This window comes from Lepidochelys kempii, chromosome 23 (assembly GCF_965140265.1).
Source record: "Lepidochelys kempii isolate rLepKem1 chromosome 23, rLepKem1.hap2, whole genome shotgun sequence".
NCBI lineage: Eukaryota > Metazoa > Chordata > Testudines > Cheloniidae > Lepidochelys > Lepidochelys kempii.
Window position 1 is genome coordinate 15,923,450 of NC_133278.1, and position 16,157 is coordinate 15,939,606.

The 16,157-nt window shown below is 67.6% G+C and overlaps 1 protein-coding gene across 1 annotated transcript in view; it reads left to right on the plus strand.

Annotated features, from left to right (window-relative positions):
- The window catches only part of FLNA (filamin A), a 34,883-nt gene extending 19,714 nt beyond the window's left edge, over positions 1–15,169 (plus strand). The window contains 24 exon segments of the mRNA XM_073322331.1: positions 109–269; positions 471–641; positions 730–853; positions 1,081–1,237; positions 1,767–1,956; positions 2,144–2,167; positions 4,251–4,498; positions 4,840–4,942; positions 6,335–6,475; positions 6,669–6,797; positions 7,109–7,282; positions 7,453–7,614; positions 7,750–7,953; positions 9,224–9,376; positions 9,622–9,744; positions 10,551–10,777; positions 10,779–10,818; positions 11,057–11,194; positions 11,583–11,698; positions 12,674–12,806; positions 13,089–13,265; positions 13,739–13,957; positions 14,147–14,350; positions 14,668–15,169. Of these exon segments, the coding sequence (XP_073178432.1) occupies positions 109–269; positions 471–641; positions 730–853; positions 1,081–1,237; positions 1,767–1,956; positions 2,144–2,167; positions 4,251–4,498; positions 4,840–4,942; positions 6,335–6,475; positions 6,669–6,797; positions 7,109–7,282; positions 7,453–7,614; positions 7,750–7,953; positions 9,224–9,376; positions 9,622–9,744; positions 10,551–10,777; positions 10,779–10,818; positions 11,057–11,194; positions 11,583–11,698; positions 12,674–12,806; positions 13,089–13,265; positions 13,739–13,957; positions 14,147–14,350; positions 14,668–14,855 (3,706 nt within the window). The 3' untranslated portion in view covers positions 14,856–15,169.
- Positions 15,170–16,157: the final 988 nt, after the last annotated feature.

The following is a 16,157-nucleotide window of genomic DNA, read 5'->3' on the forward strand; positions in this document are numbered from 1 at the left end:
TTGGCACCTCTCTGGGGTCCTGGCTCCGGTTCTCTGTCCCTAGTGGCTGAGCCCCATTGTGCTTCTCTCTCATCCGTGTCCTTCCCCCCCCCCCCCCCCGACACCCAGGGGTGCTGGCACCGGGGGCCTGGGCCTGGCTGTGGAGGGCCCCTCCGAAGCCAAGATGTCCTGCACTGATAACAAGGACGGCAGCTGCTCGGTGGAATACATCCCCTACGAACCCGGCACGTACAGCCTGAACGTCACCTACGGCGGGCACCAGGTGCCAGGTATGGGGGCTGGGCCGGGGGCAGGGTGTGGGGCTGGGCTGTGGGGCACCAAGGGCTGGGTAAGTGGGCGAAGCTCCTTCTGGCCTGTGGGTGCCCTGCGGGCAGGTGACGTGGGGCTGGGGACGCCCCAGGGGCAGCAGTTAGTGGGGGCAGGGCTGGGGGCTCAGGGCCTCAGTTTCCCCTTATCCTCCCCACTGGCAGGGAGCCCCTTCCAGGTGCCGGTGCACGACGTGGTGGACTCGTCCAAGGTACTGTGCTCAGGACCAGGGCTGACGCCGGGCGTCGTGCGGGCCAGCGTGCCCCAGACCTTCTCCGTCGACGCCAGCCATGCGGGTGTGGCCCCCCTGCAGGTCAAGGTGCAGGGCCCCAAAGGTGAGTGCCTGCTGCTTCGGGGGGGATGGTAAGGGGAAACTGAGGCCCAGCCCAGACCTCCTGAATCCCCGGCATCTCCCTCGCCCAGGTGTGGTGGAGCCGGTGGGGGTGGTGGACAACGCTGACGGCACCCAGACCGTGAGCTACGTGCCCAGCCGGGAGGGGCCTTACAGCATCGCCGTCCATTACGGAGACCAGGAAGTGCCACGCAGGTATGGGGGTGCCGGTGGGGGCTGAGTGCAGGCCAGGGGTGCCCTGTGCTTTTGTGGGCTCAATAGGGGGTGAGGCCAGGGCACCATGCAGAGGAAAGGGGCTGGAGCAGCTGGGTCCGGGCTGGGCGTGGGCATGGGGAGCGGGTGCTGGGGTGGCCATCCAGCAGAGACCTCGCCCCACACCAGGGGGGAGCTGCGTCGGCACTGACCCCCACCCCCTTCTCCAGCCCCTTCAAGGTGAAGGTTCTGCCCACGCACGATGCCAGCAAGGTGAAGGCCAGCGGCCCCGGGCTCAACACCACCGGGGTCCCCGCCAGCCTGCCCGTGGAGTTCACCATTGACGCCAAGGACGCCGGCGAGGGGCTGCTGGCCGTGCAGATCACGGTGAGCGGGGCGGGAGGGGGCTGCTGGGGGGGAGGGGAGTCTGTTCTCTCTTCATCCCCCCCCCCCCCCGACACCCCCAGGACGCCGGAGAGGGGCTGCTGGCCGTGCAGATCACGGTGAGCGGGGCGGGAGGGGGCTGCTGGGGGGGAGGGGAGGGGAGTCTGTTCTCTCTTCATCCCCCCCCACCCCCCCGACACCCCCAGGACGCCGGCGAGGGACTGCTGGCTGTGCAGATTACAGGGAGCAGGAGAGGGCTGCCTGCCGTGGGGGGGCAGTCTGTTCTCTCTTCATCCCCCCAGGACGCCGGCGAGGGGCTGCTGGCCGTGCAGATCACGGTGAGCGGGGCGGGAGGGGGCTGCTGGGGGGGGGAAAGGGAGGGGAGTCTGTTCTCTCTTCATCCCCCCCCGCCCCCCCCAGGACGCCGGCAAGGGGCTGCTGGCCATGCAGATCACGGTGCGCAGGAGAGGGCTGCCTGCCGTGGGGGGGCGGTCTGTTCTCTCTTCATCCCCCTCCCCCTGACGCCCCCCAGGACCCTGAGGGGAAGCCCAAGAAGGCCACGATCCGGGACAACCAGGACGGCACCTACACGGTCTCCTACGTGCCGGACACGACGGGCCGCTACACCATCCTCATCAAATACGGCGGGGACGAGATCCCCTACTCGCCCTACCGCATCCGCGCCCTGCCCGCCGGCGATGCCAGCAAGTGCACGGTCACCGGTGAGCGCCGCGGGGGGCGGGCAGGGGGTGGGCACGGGGCGGGCCGCGCCACCCTCACGCTGCCCCTCACCACCTGCTTCGGCAGCCGCCTCCGGGCCCCGCCACTGCGGGAGGCGGGCGGGGAGCCGCCGGGGTGTGATCCGTGTCTCACTTGACCTTTCCTCGCTTCTCTGCCCCGTCACCGTAGTGTCGATCGGAGGTCACGGGCTAGGTAAGCCAGCCGTTGCACCCACCCCCTCCCTGCATGGTCGCGTGGCCCGGGGCTGCATGGCTTCGGGAGGGAGGGAGGGATGGGTGACCCCCCCTCTCCTGGCAGCAGCTCCGCAGGGGCCCTGTGCACGCCGGCCGTCTCACCCTGCGCCCCACGGCTGACTCCCGCTCCGTAAGGGGGCCTGGGGAAGGCCCCAACGCCAGGATCTGTGACTCTGGAGCTGAGATTCGCAAGGGACCCTCGCAGGGTCCCAGGGCACCCATCGGCGATTCAGCCAGGCAGGGTCCTGCTCCCTTGTGGGGCGAAGCCGCTTCCTTCCCCTTCCAGCCGCCGCCTCCAGGCGCATTCAGGCCTCCCTGGCTTTGGCTTAAAACTTCCTTTTTCACCTTAAAATGCAGCTTCCTCAATCCCTGATTTCCCCAGCCCTGCCCCGCAGGCTGAAAATCATGTCTGCGAGAGGAAATCGGGCCCTTTGACTCAGTGCTGGGGCTTTCTGTTCCTCTCCCCCCGCCCCAGCCTGTCTCCGGGCTGAGATCCTGCCTCGAGCAGAGAGCGTCTGACTCATCTCCGTGGTCGTGCGGGTTGCATGGAGCCGCCCTCGCTGGGTCGTCTCCTCGCAGCTCTTAGCCGCCAAGAGTTTCCTTCCCCGGCATCCCGCGCAGAGACCGGGAACCAGGGCTGCTAAAGCCCGCCATGGAGGTTTGAACCAAAGTTCTTGGCTTTACAAACATGCTCCAGGAGCCGACTATTCAAAGGCTCGGATTGATTTTTCTCTGTGAGGAAACGGAGTCAAACCTGTGCCCAGACAGGCGTTTCAGGGGAGAATGAGCCTCAAGCTGACTGGCAGGGACGTTGCCGGTGGCTGGAGGATGAAGTTTGGGGCCGAAATGAAGCTATTTCGAGTTCTGACTGCGTGGTTTTCGGCGAGCCCAGGGCCAGCCTCCGTTTGCTGAGCTGGAACGAAAGTTTGACCCGGTGCCCCACCCAATTGCTAACCAAACCCCGTCTCGAGCCACCCGCTTTGGGGTTTGCCCCGGGGCTCGGAGCCCCCAAACCTCGCATGCCGAGGGGCCACATCTCCGGGGAGGGGCAGGGACAGCTCTCTGCTTTGCTTTGAAATGTCCGTTTTTCAGCCCAAACCCCGGGACCTCGGGGAGGTCCCACAGACTCCCCCACCCCTGCTCAATGGGCAGGCCCGTCCTGAATGATTGGTGGGGGTCTCTGGCCTCCGAAGGCCCCCCAGGACCTAGAATCCTAGAATATCGGGGTTGGAAGGGACTCAGGAGGTCATCGAGTCCAACCCCCTGCCCAGAGCAGGACCAATCCCCAACTAAATCTTCGCAGCCAGGGCTTGGTCCAGCCTGACCTTAAAAACCTCTCAGGAAGGAGATTCCACCACCTCCCTAGGGAACCCATTCCAGGGCTTCACCACCCTGCTGGTGAAAAAGTTTTTCCTAATATCCAACCTAGACCTCCCACTGTCAGGTTGCTTGCTTGCCAGGGGAGGGGTCAGGTTGGCCTGGGGGTGGGGGGCCGACACCATGCTGCTTTGCTTTGCTGCTGGGGCTTTAACTGCCAGCTTAATGCTCTCCATCCTGGGGGCCGCATGGCACAGGTTGTCCGGTTCTCAGCTGTTTGGGAGGGGGATAGTGGGGGGAGCAATGGGATAGGTCAGGTCTGGGCTGGGATTGGGGCCCCATCACGCTGGGCGCTGCCAGGGATGGGGAGGGGGCTGTGAACCTGGATGGGGGCCAGACGGGAGATCCATGCAGCACGTGGCCTGACAGGGACACCAATCTCAGCTGGCTCATTGCTGCACCCCTCGGGGTGGCCCCCAAGTCTGTCTGGGGATCTATGCAGCTCCTGGCCTGACAGAGCCCTGACCTCGCTCGGTGGGGGCGTCTGCAGGGCTGGGGAGCCCCCCGACTCCCAGAAGGGTCTGTGCAGCGCCTGGCGCGGAGGGGCGCCCTGATCGTGCGGGCGGAATGGGGATTTCCTTTCCCGTCTGCTGGAGTTGCATGAGGGGGTGGCGGGTGGAGGGGGGGTGTGGCTTGGACAGATTCTCAATCCCCCCGCCCCCCAGGTGCTGGGATCGGCCCCACCATCCAGATCGGGGAGGAGACCGTGATCACGGTGGACACCAAGGCAGCAGGCAAAGGGAAGGTGACCTGTACGGTCTGCACGCCCGATGGCTCCGAGGTGGACGTGGACGTGGTGGAGAACGAGGATGGCACCTTCGACATCTTCTACACGGCCCCCCAGCCCGGGAAATACGTCATCTGTGTCCGCTTCGGGGGGGAGCACATCCCCAACAGCCCCTTCCAGGTCCTGGTGAGTGTGCCGGGGAGGCTGAGATCCACACCTGTCTGCCCCATCCCTCCCGTCTAGCCTCACCTCGTCCCATCCTGGTGTCGCAGCCCAGCGCAGTGACGCAAGATGCTCCAGACAGGCCACAAAGTAACAACAACACAGCCTGTCTCCCCGGACTCGAAACTTGCTCGCACGCTGGACTGTGGCTGAGCACATCCTCCCAGCTGGGCACTGTGGGAGTCCCCCTCTGGGCTGTTCCGGGGCCCCTGTAGCATCTGGGGGAGGCCATGCTTCCCCAGCTCTCCTTACAGCACCCCCCCCTCACCGCTCTGCCTGGGGGGGGTCTCGCGCGTCTTTCGCAGGCCACGGACCGTCCCCTGATGGGAGTCAACGGCCTGGATGTGGCCGGGCTGCGGCCGTTTGACCTGGTCATTCCGTTCACCATCAAGAAGGGGGAGATCACGGGTAAGTCTTGGGGGCAGATGCTCTGGGGCTGTAGCCCCTGGAGGCAGCCCCTGACATCCAACAGACTCTCCCCCTCACCGGCAGCTGGTTTTCCCCCCCACCCCACTGGGGGTCCCCTAGGACAGGGGAGATCCTAATATAGCCAGAGTAGCCCTGTGGGCCCATCAACCCTGGCGTCTGGCCTGGTAATCCCTTCCCATCTGGCCTGGTTGTCCCCTGCCCCCCTTGGATCACGCCCATGGCACCTCTGGCCTGGCATCCTGTGTGAGGGGTTTCCCCTGGGGTGCCACTTGGAACTGGGGTACCACTGAGCCCCCCTGACCCACCAGCTTGGGCTCTGGTCACACTGTGCTGTGGTGATAAGTTCTCAAGCTCGCTCTTTCGCCAGCAGACACACAGGTAGGGAGACACCCAGCTGCCGTGCCACACGCATGCTGAGATCAGCTCTGCCTGGGGGAGCTCGGCTTAGGAACTGCCCAGTTACTCAAGTGCCCCCCTCCCCTCCCGACTGTAAACCCCCAATGGTACCGTCGGGCGCTGCCCCGGGAAGTGCACAGCGCAAGCTCGTGACGGTCGCCCCCTCCTGCGATGAGGAGAGGGAGGTGCCCGGCTTTCTGCCCCCAGGCAGGATTTCCACACCCTGTGGTTTTAGACAGAACCAAACCAAGTGTATTAACAGCAACAGAGAGTTTATAAGTGACTCTAAGGGAGAGCAGCAGATGGAAGCAGATCACCCAGCAACTAAACAAACCCACAAACTGAGTGTCCCACTCGCTAGGTGGGGTGTAAATCAGCCATTTCTCACCCGGGGCGAGAAACAGGCCGGCAGGTTCTTACGGCACAAGCTGCCTGGGCTTTCCCGGGTTTTCATGCACAAGTCCCTTCACCTGGGTCCAGCACTTGCCCCTCGGTGTTTCCCTGCGAAAACACCCCTGGAGAGCGAGGTCCCCCTATGATGTCACTGTCCCCCCTTTTCTATCTTCTCCCCACTTGCTGGAAAGCTCTTACCTGGGTCCCACGCTTCCCATGGTGCAGGGCAACCTCGGAGAGCTTTCTAGTGGACCCAGTCCCTGGGGCGACCCTGGTGTATGGGTGCGTTTCCTCAATGAGCATTTTTACTGACGCAAACAAACACCCCCCCCCCCCCACCCCCGATGGGCCTGTCACTGCCAAGCAGATCCGGACTTGGAGAACGACACCTCGATGGGTGAATATTGGGGTGCCAGGATGTCACATCCTGTCTCCAGTGGGGCTGCGTTTCAGGGGGAGGGGATCATCTCCCCCCCCATGGGCTCAAGGCCTGTATAACAGGCCCAGAGGGGCCATGTCTCCCCAGCAAGGGGGCCGCCGTAGGCCAGGACTGACCCCCGTGCCCGTGTTCTGCTCCCCCAGGCGAGGTCCGGATGCCCTCGGGGAAGGTGGCCAAGCCAGATATCACGGACAACAAGGATGGGACGGTGACGGTGAGATACGCGCCCACTGAGGCCGGGCTGCACGAGATGGACATCCGCTGTGACAGCCTGCACATCCCAGGTGCCGGGGAGTGGGGGGGGCGGGAGGGGGCACATCCCAGGTGCCGGGGAGTGGGGGGGGGGGCGGGAGGGGGTATGAGCCAGGTGTTAGGGATCGGCCCACAACCCAGGCGCCAAGGGGAGCAGGGGGGCCCTGTGGCTGGGGGGAGGGGCCGATGCAGGCTCTGACACCCCCCCCACCCCGTGCCCCCCAGGGAGCCCCCTGCAGTTCTACGTGGACTACGTCAACAGCGGGCATGTCACAGCCTACGGCCCGGGGCTGATCCACGGCGTGGTCAACAAGCCGGCCACTTTCACAGTCAACACCAAGGACGCCGGCGAAGGTGAGGCTGGACGCCTGGGTTCCCTCCCTGGGGCGGGGTGGGGGTGGGGGTGGGGGTGGGGTGGGCTCTGGTGGTTAGAGTGGTGGGGAGGGGGCTGGGAGAGAAACCAGGAAGGTAGAGGAGTCCAGTGGGCTAGAACCAGGGGGGCCGGGAGCCAGCTGGGTTCCCTCCCTGGCTACGGAAGGGCAGTGGGATCTGGCGGTTAGAGCCAGGAGGCTGGGAGACCCTGACCGGTCAGTCCGCATGATGGTGCTGGGTGGGCGCTGGGCTGGGAGGGGGCCGGCGGCCGCGCTGACCTCTGCCCACTACAGGAGGGCTGTCCCTGGCGGTCGAGGGCCCCTCCAAGGCCGAGATCAGCTGCACCGACAATCAGGACGGCACCTGCAGCGTCTCCTACCTGCCCATGCTGCCCGGCGACTACAGCATCGTGGTGAAATACAACGAGAAGCACATCGCAGGCAGCCCCTTCACTGCCCGCATCACCGGTCAGCGGCGGGGGGCTCCCGGGGTGGGGTGGGGGCAGGGCTTCCCTCCGGGGCTGGGGGGGAACGGGCTGGGGTTGGGGGGCGGGGTGGAGCAGGACAAGTTGGGGGCTGGGCTGGGCTGGGGGTTCGGGGCTGGGGGTCCCCTCAGCTCACGGCCCCCCCACACACAGGTGACGACACGCTGCGAATGTCCCAGCTGAAGGTCGGCTCTTCGGCTGACATCCCCCTGGACATCGCGGAGACTGATCTGAGCCAGCTGACGGCGACCGTCACCCCCCCGTCAGGGCGCGAGGAGCCCTGCCAGCTCAAGCGGCTGCGCAACGGCCATGTAGGTGAGTTCCCCCCCCCCCCGGGGCAGTGCCCCCTGGCTCTGCCAACCCCCTCCCCTTACTGCTGACCCCCAGCCCCTGCTAGCCCGGCCTTGGGCTCCCCCCAGCTCTGCCGACCTCACTCCCGACCTCCCCCAGGCATCTCGTTCGTGCCCAAGGAGGTGGGCGAGCACCTGGTGAATATCAAGCGGAACGGGCAGCATGTCCCCAACAGCCCCATCACGGTGACCATCAGCCAGTCGGAGATCGGTGACGCCAGCCGGGTCCGCGTCTCGGGGCCCGGCCTCAGCGAGGGGCGCACCTTCGAGCCAGCAGAGTTCCTCATCGACACCCGGGACGCAGGTGCGGCCGCAGGACGCTTGGGTTCTCTCCCAGCTCCGGGAGGGGAGGGGGTCTGATGGGTTAGAACGGGGGGGCTGGGAGCCAGGACTTCTGGGTTCTTTTTAGCTGACAGCTCTGAGGAACCGTCCCCGACTGAGGTGTCATTAGAGGAGGTTTTGGAACAAATTGATAAGCGGCAAGAAGTCACCAGGAGCAGATGGGATTCACCCAAGAGTTCGGAAGGGCTCAAATGTGACCTTGCAGAACTACTAACTGTGGTCTGTAACCCATCATTTAAATCGGCCTCTGTACCCGCTGGCTGGAGGGGACCTAATGTGACACCAGCTTTCAAAAAGGGCTCCAGAGGTGATCCCGGCAATTACAGGCCTGTCTGGCTTCAGTACCGGGCAAACGTTGAAACTATAATAAAGAACAATATTGTCAGGCAGATGGATGAACAGAATTTGTTGAGGAAGAGTCAACGTGGTTTTCGTAAAGGGAGATCCTGCCTCACAATCTGCTGGAATTCCTTGAGGGGGTCAACAAGCATGTGGACCAAGGGGATCCAGTGTACTTAGATTTTCAGAAAGCCTTTGACAAGGTCCCTCATGAAAGGCTCTTACGCAAAGGAAGCTGCCACGGGATAAGGGGGAAGGTCCTCTCATGGATCGGTACCTGGTTAAACGACAGGACACAAAGGGCAGGAATAAATGCTCAGCTCTCAGAATGGAGAGAGGTAAATAGCGGTGTCCCCCAGGGGTCTGTACTGGGCCCAGTCCTAGTCAACGTATTCATAAATGATCTGGAAAAAGGGGTAAACGGGAGGTGGCAAAATTTGCAGATGATACAAAATTACTCAAGATACTCAAGTCCCAGGCAGACGGCGAAGAGCTACACAAGGGTCTCCCAAAACTGGGTGACTGGGCAACAAAATGGCAGATTAAATTTCATGTTAAGTAATGCATGTGGGAAAACGTCATCCCAACTATACATATAAAATCGTGGGGCGTAAATTAGCTTCTACCCCTCGAGAAAGATCTTGGCGTCACTGTGGCTAGTTCTCTGAACCCATCCACTCAATGTGCAGCGGCCGTCAAAAAAACGACCAGAACACTGGGCGAGATGGACTCTTGGTTGGACCCATAGGGCTGTTCTTATGCTTTCTCCTCGCTGTGGGAGGAGTGGGGTCTGGTGGGTTAGAGCAGGGGCTCGGAGCCACGACCCCTGAGTTCTCTGCGCAGGGGGATGCTTGGATGGCCTGCAGCCCCCCCACTCCCTCCTGCCCCCCCAGGCTATGGCGGGCTCAGCCTGTCCATCGAGGGCCCCAGCAAGGTGGACATAAACACGGAAGACCTGGAGGATGGGACCTGCCGCGTCACCTACTGCCCCACGGAGCCCGGCAACTACATCATCTCCATCAAATTCGCTGACCAGCACGTGCCAGGTGGGGGGCCCAGCGCGGAGCATGGGGCCCGGGCTCTGCCCCTGGGGGACTTGTCCCTGCAGGGCACCTGGCCAGCATCGGGGGCCACGCCGCCTTCCCCAGCAATTGGGGGTCAGAGCGACCCCTGGGATGGGTCCAGCTGGAAGGTGTTACGCCCTGTGTGGGGCGTGGGTGACCCGGGAGGTGCCATGGGACTCTGTCTGTGACCAGCCCTGCCTGACCCCTACCCCCCCCTCGCCCCACAGGGAGCCCGTTCTCAGTGAAGGTGACGGGCGAGGGGCGGGTGAAGGAGAGCATCACCCGGCGGCGCCGTGCCCCCCCCGTGGCCAACGTGGGCAGCGCCTGTGACCTGAGCCTCAAGATCCCAGGTGAGCTGGGGCTGGGGGCTCAGGGAGGCCGGCGGGGGCTTAGCCCAGCAGAAGGGGCAGGGGCTGGGGCTGGGGGCTCGGGGAGGCCAGCTGGGGCGGGAGCTGGGGGGCTGCGGGCTCAGGGAGGCCGGCGGGGGCTCAGCCCGGCAGAAGGGGCGGGAGCTGGGGGGCTGGGGGCTCGGGGAGGCGGGCTGGGGGCTCAGCCCGGCAGAAGGGGCGGGGGCTGGGGCTGGGGGCTCGGGGAGGCCGGCTGGGGCGGGAGCTGGGGGGCTGCGGGCTCAGGGAGGCCGGCGGGGGCTCAGCCCGGCAGAAGGGGCGGGAGCTGGGGGGCTGGGGGCTCGGGGAGGCGGGCTGGGGGCTCAGCCCGGCAGAAGGGGCGGGGGCTGGGGCTGGGGGCTCGGGGAGGCTGGCGGGAGCTGGGGGGCTGGGGGCTCAGCCTGGCAGATGGGGCGGGTGGGGGCTGGAGCGGGAGCTGGGGGGCTGGGGGCTCAGAGAGGCCGGCGGGGGCTTAGCCCGGCAGAAGGGGCGGGGGCTGGGGGCTCGGGGAGGCGGGCTGGGGGCTCAGCCCGGCAGAAGGGGCGGGAGCTGGGGCTGGGGCTGGGGGCTCGGGGAGGCTGGCGGGAGCTGGGGGGCTGGGGGCTCAGCCTGGCAGATGGGGTGGGTGGGGGCTGGGGCGGGAGCTGGGGGACTGGGGGCTCGGGGAGGCCGGCGGGGGCTCAGCCCGGTGGAAGCGAGGGGGGCGCGTGGGGCAGGGCAGGCTCGGCGGGGGGGCCGCTGCGGGGCGTCTCACCCCCCTCTCCCCCCAGAGATCAGCCTGGCGGACGTGACGGCCCAGGTGACGGGCCCCTCGGGGCAGGGGCTGGCGGCCGAGGTGCTGGAGGCGGAGAACGGCACCTACTGCGTCCGCTTCGTGCCCGCCGAGACCGGCGTCCACTCGGTCAGCGTCAAGTACAAGGGCCAGCACGTCCCCGGCAGCCCCTTCCAGTTCACCGTGGGGCCGCTGGGCGAGGGCGGGGCCCACAAGGTGCGGGCGGGGGGGCCCCGGCCTGGAGCGGGCAGAGGCCGGCGTGCCAGGTGAGCGGGAGCCGGGATGGGCGGGCGGGGCGGGCGGGGGGCCCCGGCCTGGAGCGGGCAGAGGCCGGCGTGCCAGGTGAGCGGGAGCCGGGATGGGCGGGCGGGGCGGGCGGGGGGCCCCGGCCTGGAGCGGGCGGAGGCCGGCGTGCCAGGTGAGTGGGAGCCGGGGTGGGCGGGCGGGGCGGGTGGGGGGTGGGGGTCTGTGCAGCCCCCAGGCTAACGCCGTCTCCCCCCCCAGCCGAGTTCAGCATCTGGACGCGGGAGGCGGGGGCCGGGGGTCTGGCCGTCGCCGTCGAGGGGCCCAGCAAGGCCGAGATCGCCTTCGAGGACCGGAAGGACGGGTCCTGCGGCGTGGCCTACGTCGTCCAGGAGCCCGGTACGGGCGGGGCGGGAGGGTCAGCCCTGGCGTGGAGCTGGGGCAGAGAAACCCCCAAGCTGACTGTGGCGGGGGGGCTGGAGGGCCGGCAGTGGGGCTGGGGGGTGCTAACCCCCCTCTCCCCCCAGGGGACTGAGGTGGGCTGGGCGGCTGGCAGTGGGGCTGGGCGGCGCTGACCCCCCTCTCCCCCAGGGGCCGGCAGTGGGGCTGGGGGGCCGGCAGTGGGGCTGGGCGGCGCTAACCCCCCTCTCCCCCCAGGGGACTGAGGTGTGCTGGGCGGCCGGCAGTGGGGCTGGGCGGCCGGCAGTGGGGCTGGGCGGCGCTGACCCCCCTCTCCCTCAGGGGCCGGCAGTGGGGCTGGGCGGCACTAACCCCCCTCTCCCCCCAGGGGACTACGAGGTGTCCGTGAAGTTCAACGAGGAGCACGTCCCGGAAAGCCCCTTCGTGGTGCCCGCGACGGCCCCCTGCCATGACGCCCGGCGCTTGACTGTTACCAGCCTTCAGGTGAGGCACCAGAGAAACCGCCGGGCCCCCGCCCTCCTGGCCGCCGGCACGGGCCCCGGGGGGCGCTGTGGGGAGAGGCAGGGCCCAGCTCCGGGTCGCTACTGCCTGGGGGGCAGCCCCCCAGCTGCGCCTCGAGCCTCGGCACTCGCAGAGCTAGCGGCCCCCCCGTCAGTCCCCAGGGGCAGGTCTGGACAAGCTGGGGGGCAAAGACGCTACCCCCCAGCAACTCATCCCCCCAGTGCGGCAGGCCAGGCCCCTGATCTTCCCTGGTAAAATAGCCCCCACCCCCACCTCCTTAGGGGTCCCACAACCTCTCCGTGGGTGAGGAGCTCGCACTGAGCTGCCTGTGACTGCAGGCCCCTCGGGACAGAGCCCCCCCGTCCCCGCCCGTGTCTCCGCCTGTGTAAACCCCCCCCTGTTGGGGGGGGGGGGCTGTAACCTGTCCGCCCCTTCTGGCATCGAGAGGTAGCTGGGGGGCCCAGGGCTGGAGGGGCCGTGTGCAGAGGGGGGCTCTGCCGCCGGGGGGGGACTGGGATCCTGTGCCGGCCCAGGACAGCAGGGCGCCCCCCAAACCGCCCCGGGGCGCTGCGGTTTTCTCTCGTGTCTCTTTTAAAGGCTCTTAACAGACCCCGACGACGCCCGGGCCAGGAGCTGCTTAAAGAGAGAGAGCTCCATCCTGCCCCCCGCCCCGCCACACTCCCCCGGCCCCCTGCTGTGGGCTGCTGGGGCACTGGTCCCTGAGCCCCCATAGCCTGGGGCTGGCCCTCAGTCCCCGCTCCTAGCCCCCCAACCCAACGCCGGCCTGGCCCTGGCCCCCCTTTCCCAGCCCTGCCGGCCGACACTCCCAGCTCTCCCTCTTTAAGCAGCTGGGCCCAGGAAGGTAAGTGATGTGGCTGGGGTGGGGTGACCCCCTGGTCCCCCTGTCCTGCCCCCCACCTGTCCCCCGGCCCCGCTAATGCTCTGCTGTGCTTCCAGGAGTCAGGGCTCAAGGCCAACCAGCCAGCTTCCTTTGCAGTCAGCCTGAACGGCGCCAAGGGGGCACTGGATGCCAAGGTGCACAGCCCCTCGGGCGCGCTGGAGGAATGTCACGTCACTGAGATCGACGAAGGTGAGGCCACCCTGCGGAGCGGGGCCTGGATCCGGGGTGGGTTGGGCAGGGGGCAGAGAACCCAGGAGTCCGGGCTCCCAGCCCACCCTGCTCTACCCCACTAGCCCCCACTCTCCTCCCAGAGCCAGGGAGAGAACCCAGGAGTCCGGGCTCCCAGCTCCCCACGCCATCCCCTCTAATTGCCAGCCCCTCCCCACTGAGCAAGCTGCTGCTCACACCCCAGGGCTGCTGGGGGACCGGACCCCAATGCTCCCCTTCCTCTAATGCTGCCCCTGCCCCCAGATAAATACGCTGTGCGCTTCATCCCGCGGGAGAACGGTGTCTACTCCATCGACGTCAAGTTCAACGGCTCCCACATCCCCGGCAGCCCCTTCAAGATCCGTGTCGGGGAGCCGGGCCAGGCCGGCGACCCAGGCCTGGTGTCTGCCTACGGCACGGGCCTGGAGGGTGGCACCACAGGTAGGGAGTGAGGGGCCCTGGCGGGGCTGCGGGGAGCCCGGGGCCGGGCTGGCAGGGGCTGCGGGTCGGCAGTGAGGGGCCCCGTCGGGGCTGCGTGGAGCCCGGGGCTGCGGGTCGGCAGTGAGGGGCCCCGGCGGGGCTGCGGGGAGCCCGGGGCTGCGGGTCGGCAGTGAGGGGCCCCGGCGGGGCTGCGGGGAGCCCGGGGCTGCGGGTCGGCAGTGAGGGGCCCCGGCGGGGCTGCGGGGAGCCCGGGGCTGCGGGTCGGCAGTGGGGGGCCCCGGCGGGGCTGCGGGTCGGCAGTGAGGGGCCCCGGTGGGGCTGCGGGGAGCCCGGGGCTGCGGGTCGGCAGTGAGGGGCCCCGGTGGGGCTGCGGGGAGCCCGGGGCTGCGGGTCGGCAGTGGGGGGCCCCGGCGGGGCTGGGGCTGCGGGTTGGGAGTGAGGGGCCCCGGCATTGACACCCATGACACTTGCAGGCAGCCCGGCAGAGTTTGTGGTGAACACGACCAACGCGGGCCCCGGGGCGCTGGCCGTGACCATCGACGGCCCCTCCAAGGTGCAGATGGACTGCCAGGAGTGCGCCGAGGGCTACAAAGTGACCTACACACCCATGGTGCCCGGCAGCTACCTGATCTCCATCAAGTACGGTGGCCCCTACCACATCGCTGGCAGCCCATTCAAGGCCAAGATCACAGGTGTGGGGCCTGGAGCCATGGCAGGGCATGGGGGCGGGCCTTTCGCAAGCCCCTCCCGGGGGGCAGGTTCACGTCTCTCCGAGCAATGGGCTCAGGCTCTCTGCACACTCAGACAGCGTCGGCTGCGCTGGTTCTAAGGGGGGGATTCCCCCCCCACTGCCCCTGATCAACCTGATCTTCCCTCCACAGGCTCCCGCCTGGTGAGCAGCCACAGCCTGCACGAGACGTCCTCTGTCTTCGTGGACTCGGCCGGGCGGGCGGAGGTGGCTGTGCTGCAGGGGGTGCCCCCCAAGTTCACTTCGGACGCCAGCAAGGTGGTGGCCAAGGGGCTGGGGCTGAGCAAAGGCTTCGTGGGCCAGAAGAACTCCTTCACGGTGGACTGCAGTAAAGCAGGTGGGAGGTGGGGCGTGGTGAGGGTGGGGCCGGGTCTGTGGGGCGTGGCTGGGGGGGGGCCTGGGAGGGCAGCTCCTTTGGCCCCCTCCCCGCCCAGCTGTGGCTGTTTTTGCTCCGGAGATCAGATCAGCCCCCTAGAACCAGCCCAGCTCCAGGCCAGTCTAGCTAACCCTGCGCGGCTCAGGGGTGGCACTGCAGCTGGGAGGAGGGTGGAGGTCGGGGGGCTGGCTGGGGGGGAGGGAAGATCAGGCAGGGGTGGGGTCCCGGGCTGTGCCTGGCTGGCCCCCGCCCCCACACTGACCCCCATGTCCCCCCAGGGAACAACATGCTGCTGGTGGGGGTGCACGGCCCCCGCACGCCGTGCGAGGAGATCGTGGTGAAGCACCTGGGGAACCGGCTCTACACCGTCTCCTACCTGCTGAAGGACAAGGGCGACTACGTCCTGGTGGTGAAATGGGGCGACCAGCATGTCCCCAACAGCCCCTTCCACGTCTCCGTGCCGTAGCCCCCCGCCCCGGACGCCTGGGTCCCCTGGGCCCCTCGCTGCGCTGCTGGCCTCGTCCTCCCACCGCTGCCCCGGCAGAGCCTCGGAGCCCCACGGCCGGTGGGGCTGGGCAGCTAGACGACACCCCCACCCCCCCGTGCTGGGGCCGGGCGGGGCCGTTCCTTGGCGTTTCGGGCAGCCGCCACCTTTGCTGCTTTGCCCATTCCCCCCCCCCCCCCCCCCCCGACTCCTGGTTTATTAATTTTTGGTTAATGTTTTTGTGCACGCCAGCCACCCCTCCCCCTCCGGGACGGGGAATAAACCGTTCTGCTTCAGCGGCCGTCTGTCCGTCCGTCTGTCGGGGTGCGTGGCCGGGGGGCTCCTGGGAGATGGAACCTGCCCCCCCAAATTGGGGCACAGATCCTCCTGCAAAGGAATGAGTCTTCCCCATCCAGTGGCAGGGAGTCCCACAGACCCCTGGCTGCTGGCATCCTGCTCCAACTTGGCCCGTTCCCTGCTGCCCCCGCGGGTGGGAGTTTGGGGCACCTAGCACTGCACCGGCCTGGCCCCAGCAGGCTGATCTCAGCCGCGCCCCGCCCAGGCTCCCGCACGGATCCCAGCAGCCGCCAGCTTGTGCCACCCTCCCCACGGGCTTCCAGAAATAGCCCTTCCCGGCTGCTGGCGCAGAGCGGCTGCACCTCCGCCCAGAGGAAACCGCAAGTCAGGGCTCGGAGCACAGGGGCTTGCCAGGGGCAGGCAGACAGACAGGGCAGGGCCCCACAGATTGAGGGGCACAGCAGAGAGACTAGGGGGCAGGCTGGCCCTGGGGGCAGCTCCTTCCTTCCCCTGCAGCTGCCAGCTCCTTCTTCTGGCCTGTGTGGGAGGGGCACGGCAGCCCCACCCCCCCCCAACTGGCACCAACCCCCCAGGCTCAGAGCTGCTGCCTGGGCAGGGCTGCATGTCCGGCAGCACATGGCATGCGAAGCTGGCAGCCGCACGCCAGGCTACTTCCTCCGGGGCCCTGGGTGGGGCGAGGCGGCGGCAGGAGCTGGGGTGGGGCAGAGCGAGGCTGGGCCTGCCCCAAGGATCTAGTTCTGCCCCGGGCCCTGCCGGTGCCCCTCGCTCCCGACCCGCGGCCCCTGCTGTGCGTTCCCAGCTCTCCGGGAGGCAGCAGCCACCGCTCTGACCCTGGGGTGGTTGGCGCGGGCTCAGCCTCCCCGGCTTCCCTTCCCACATCTCCAGGCTCTGGATTTCGCTGCTCTGCAATTAGGGCTCCGTGTGGTTTAAGCTGCAGGGCCGGGGCTGGGCTGGGCTGGCTGCCAG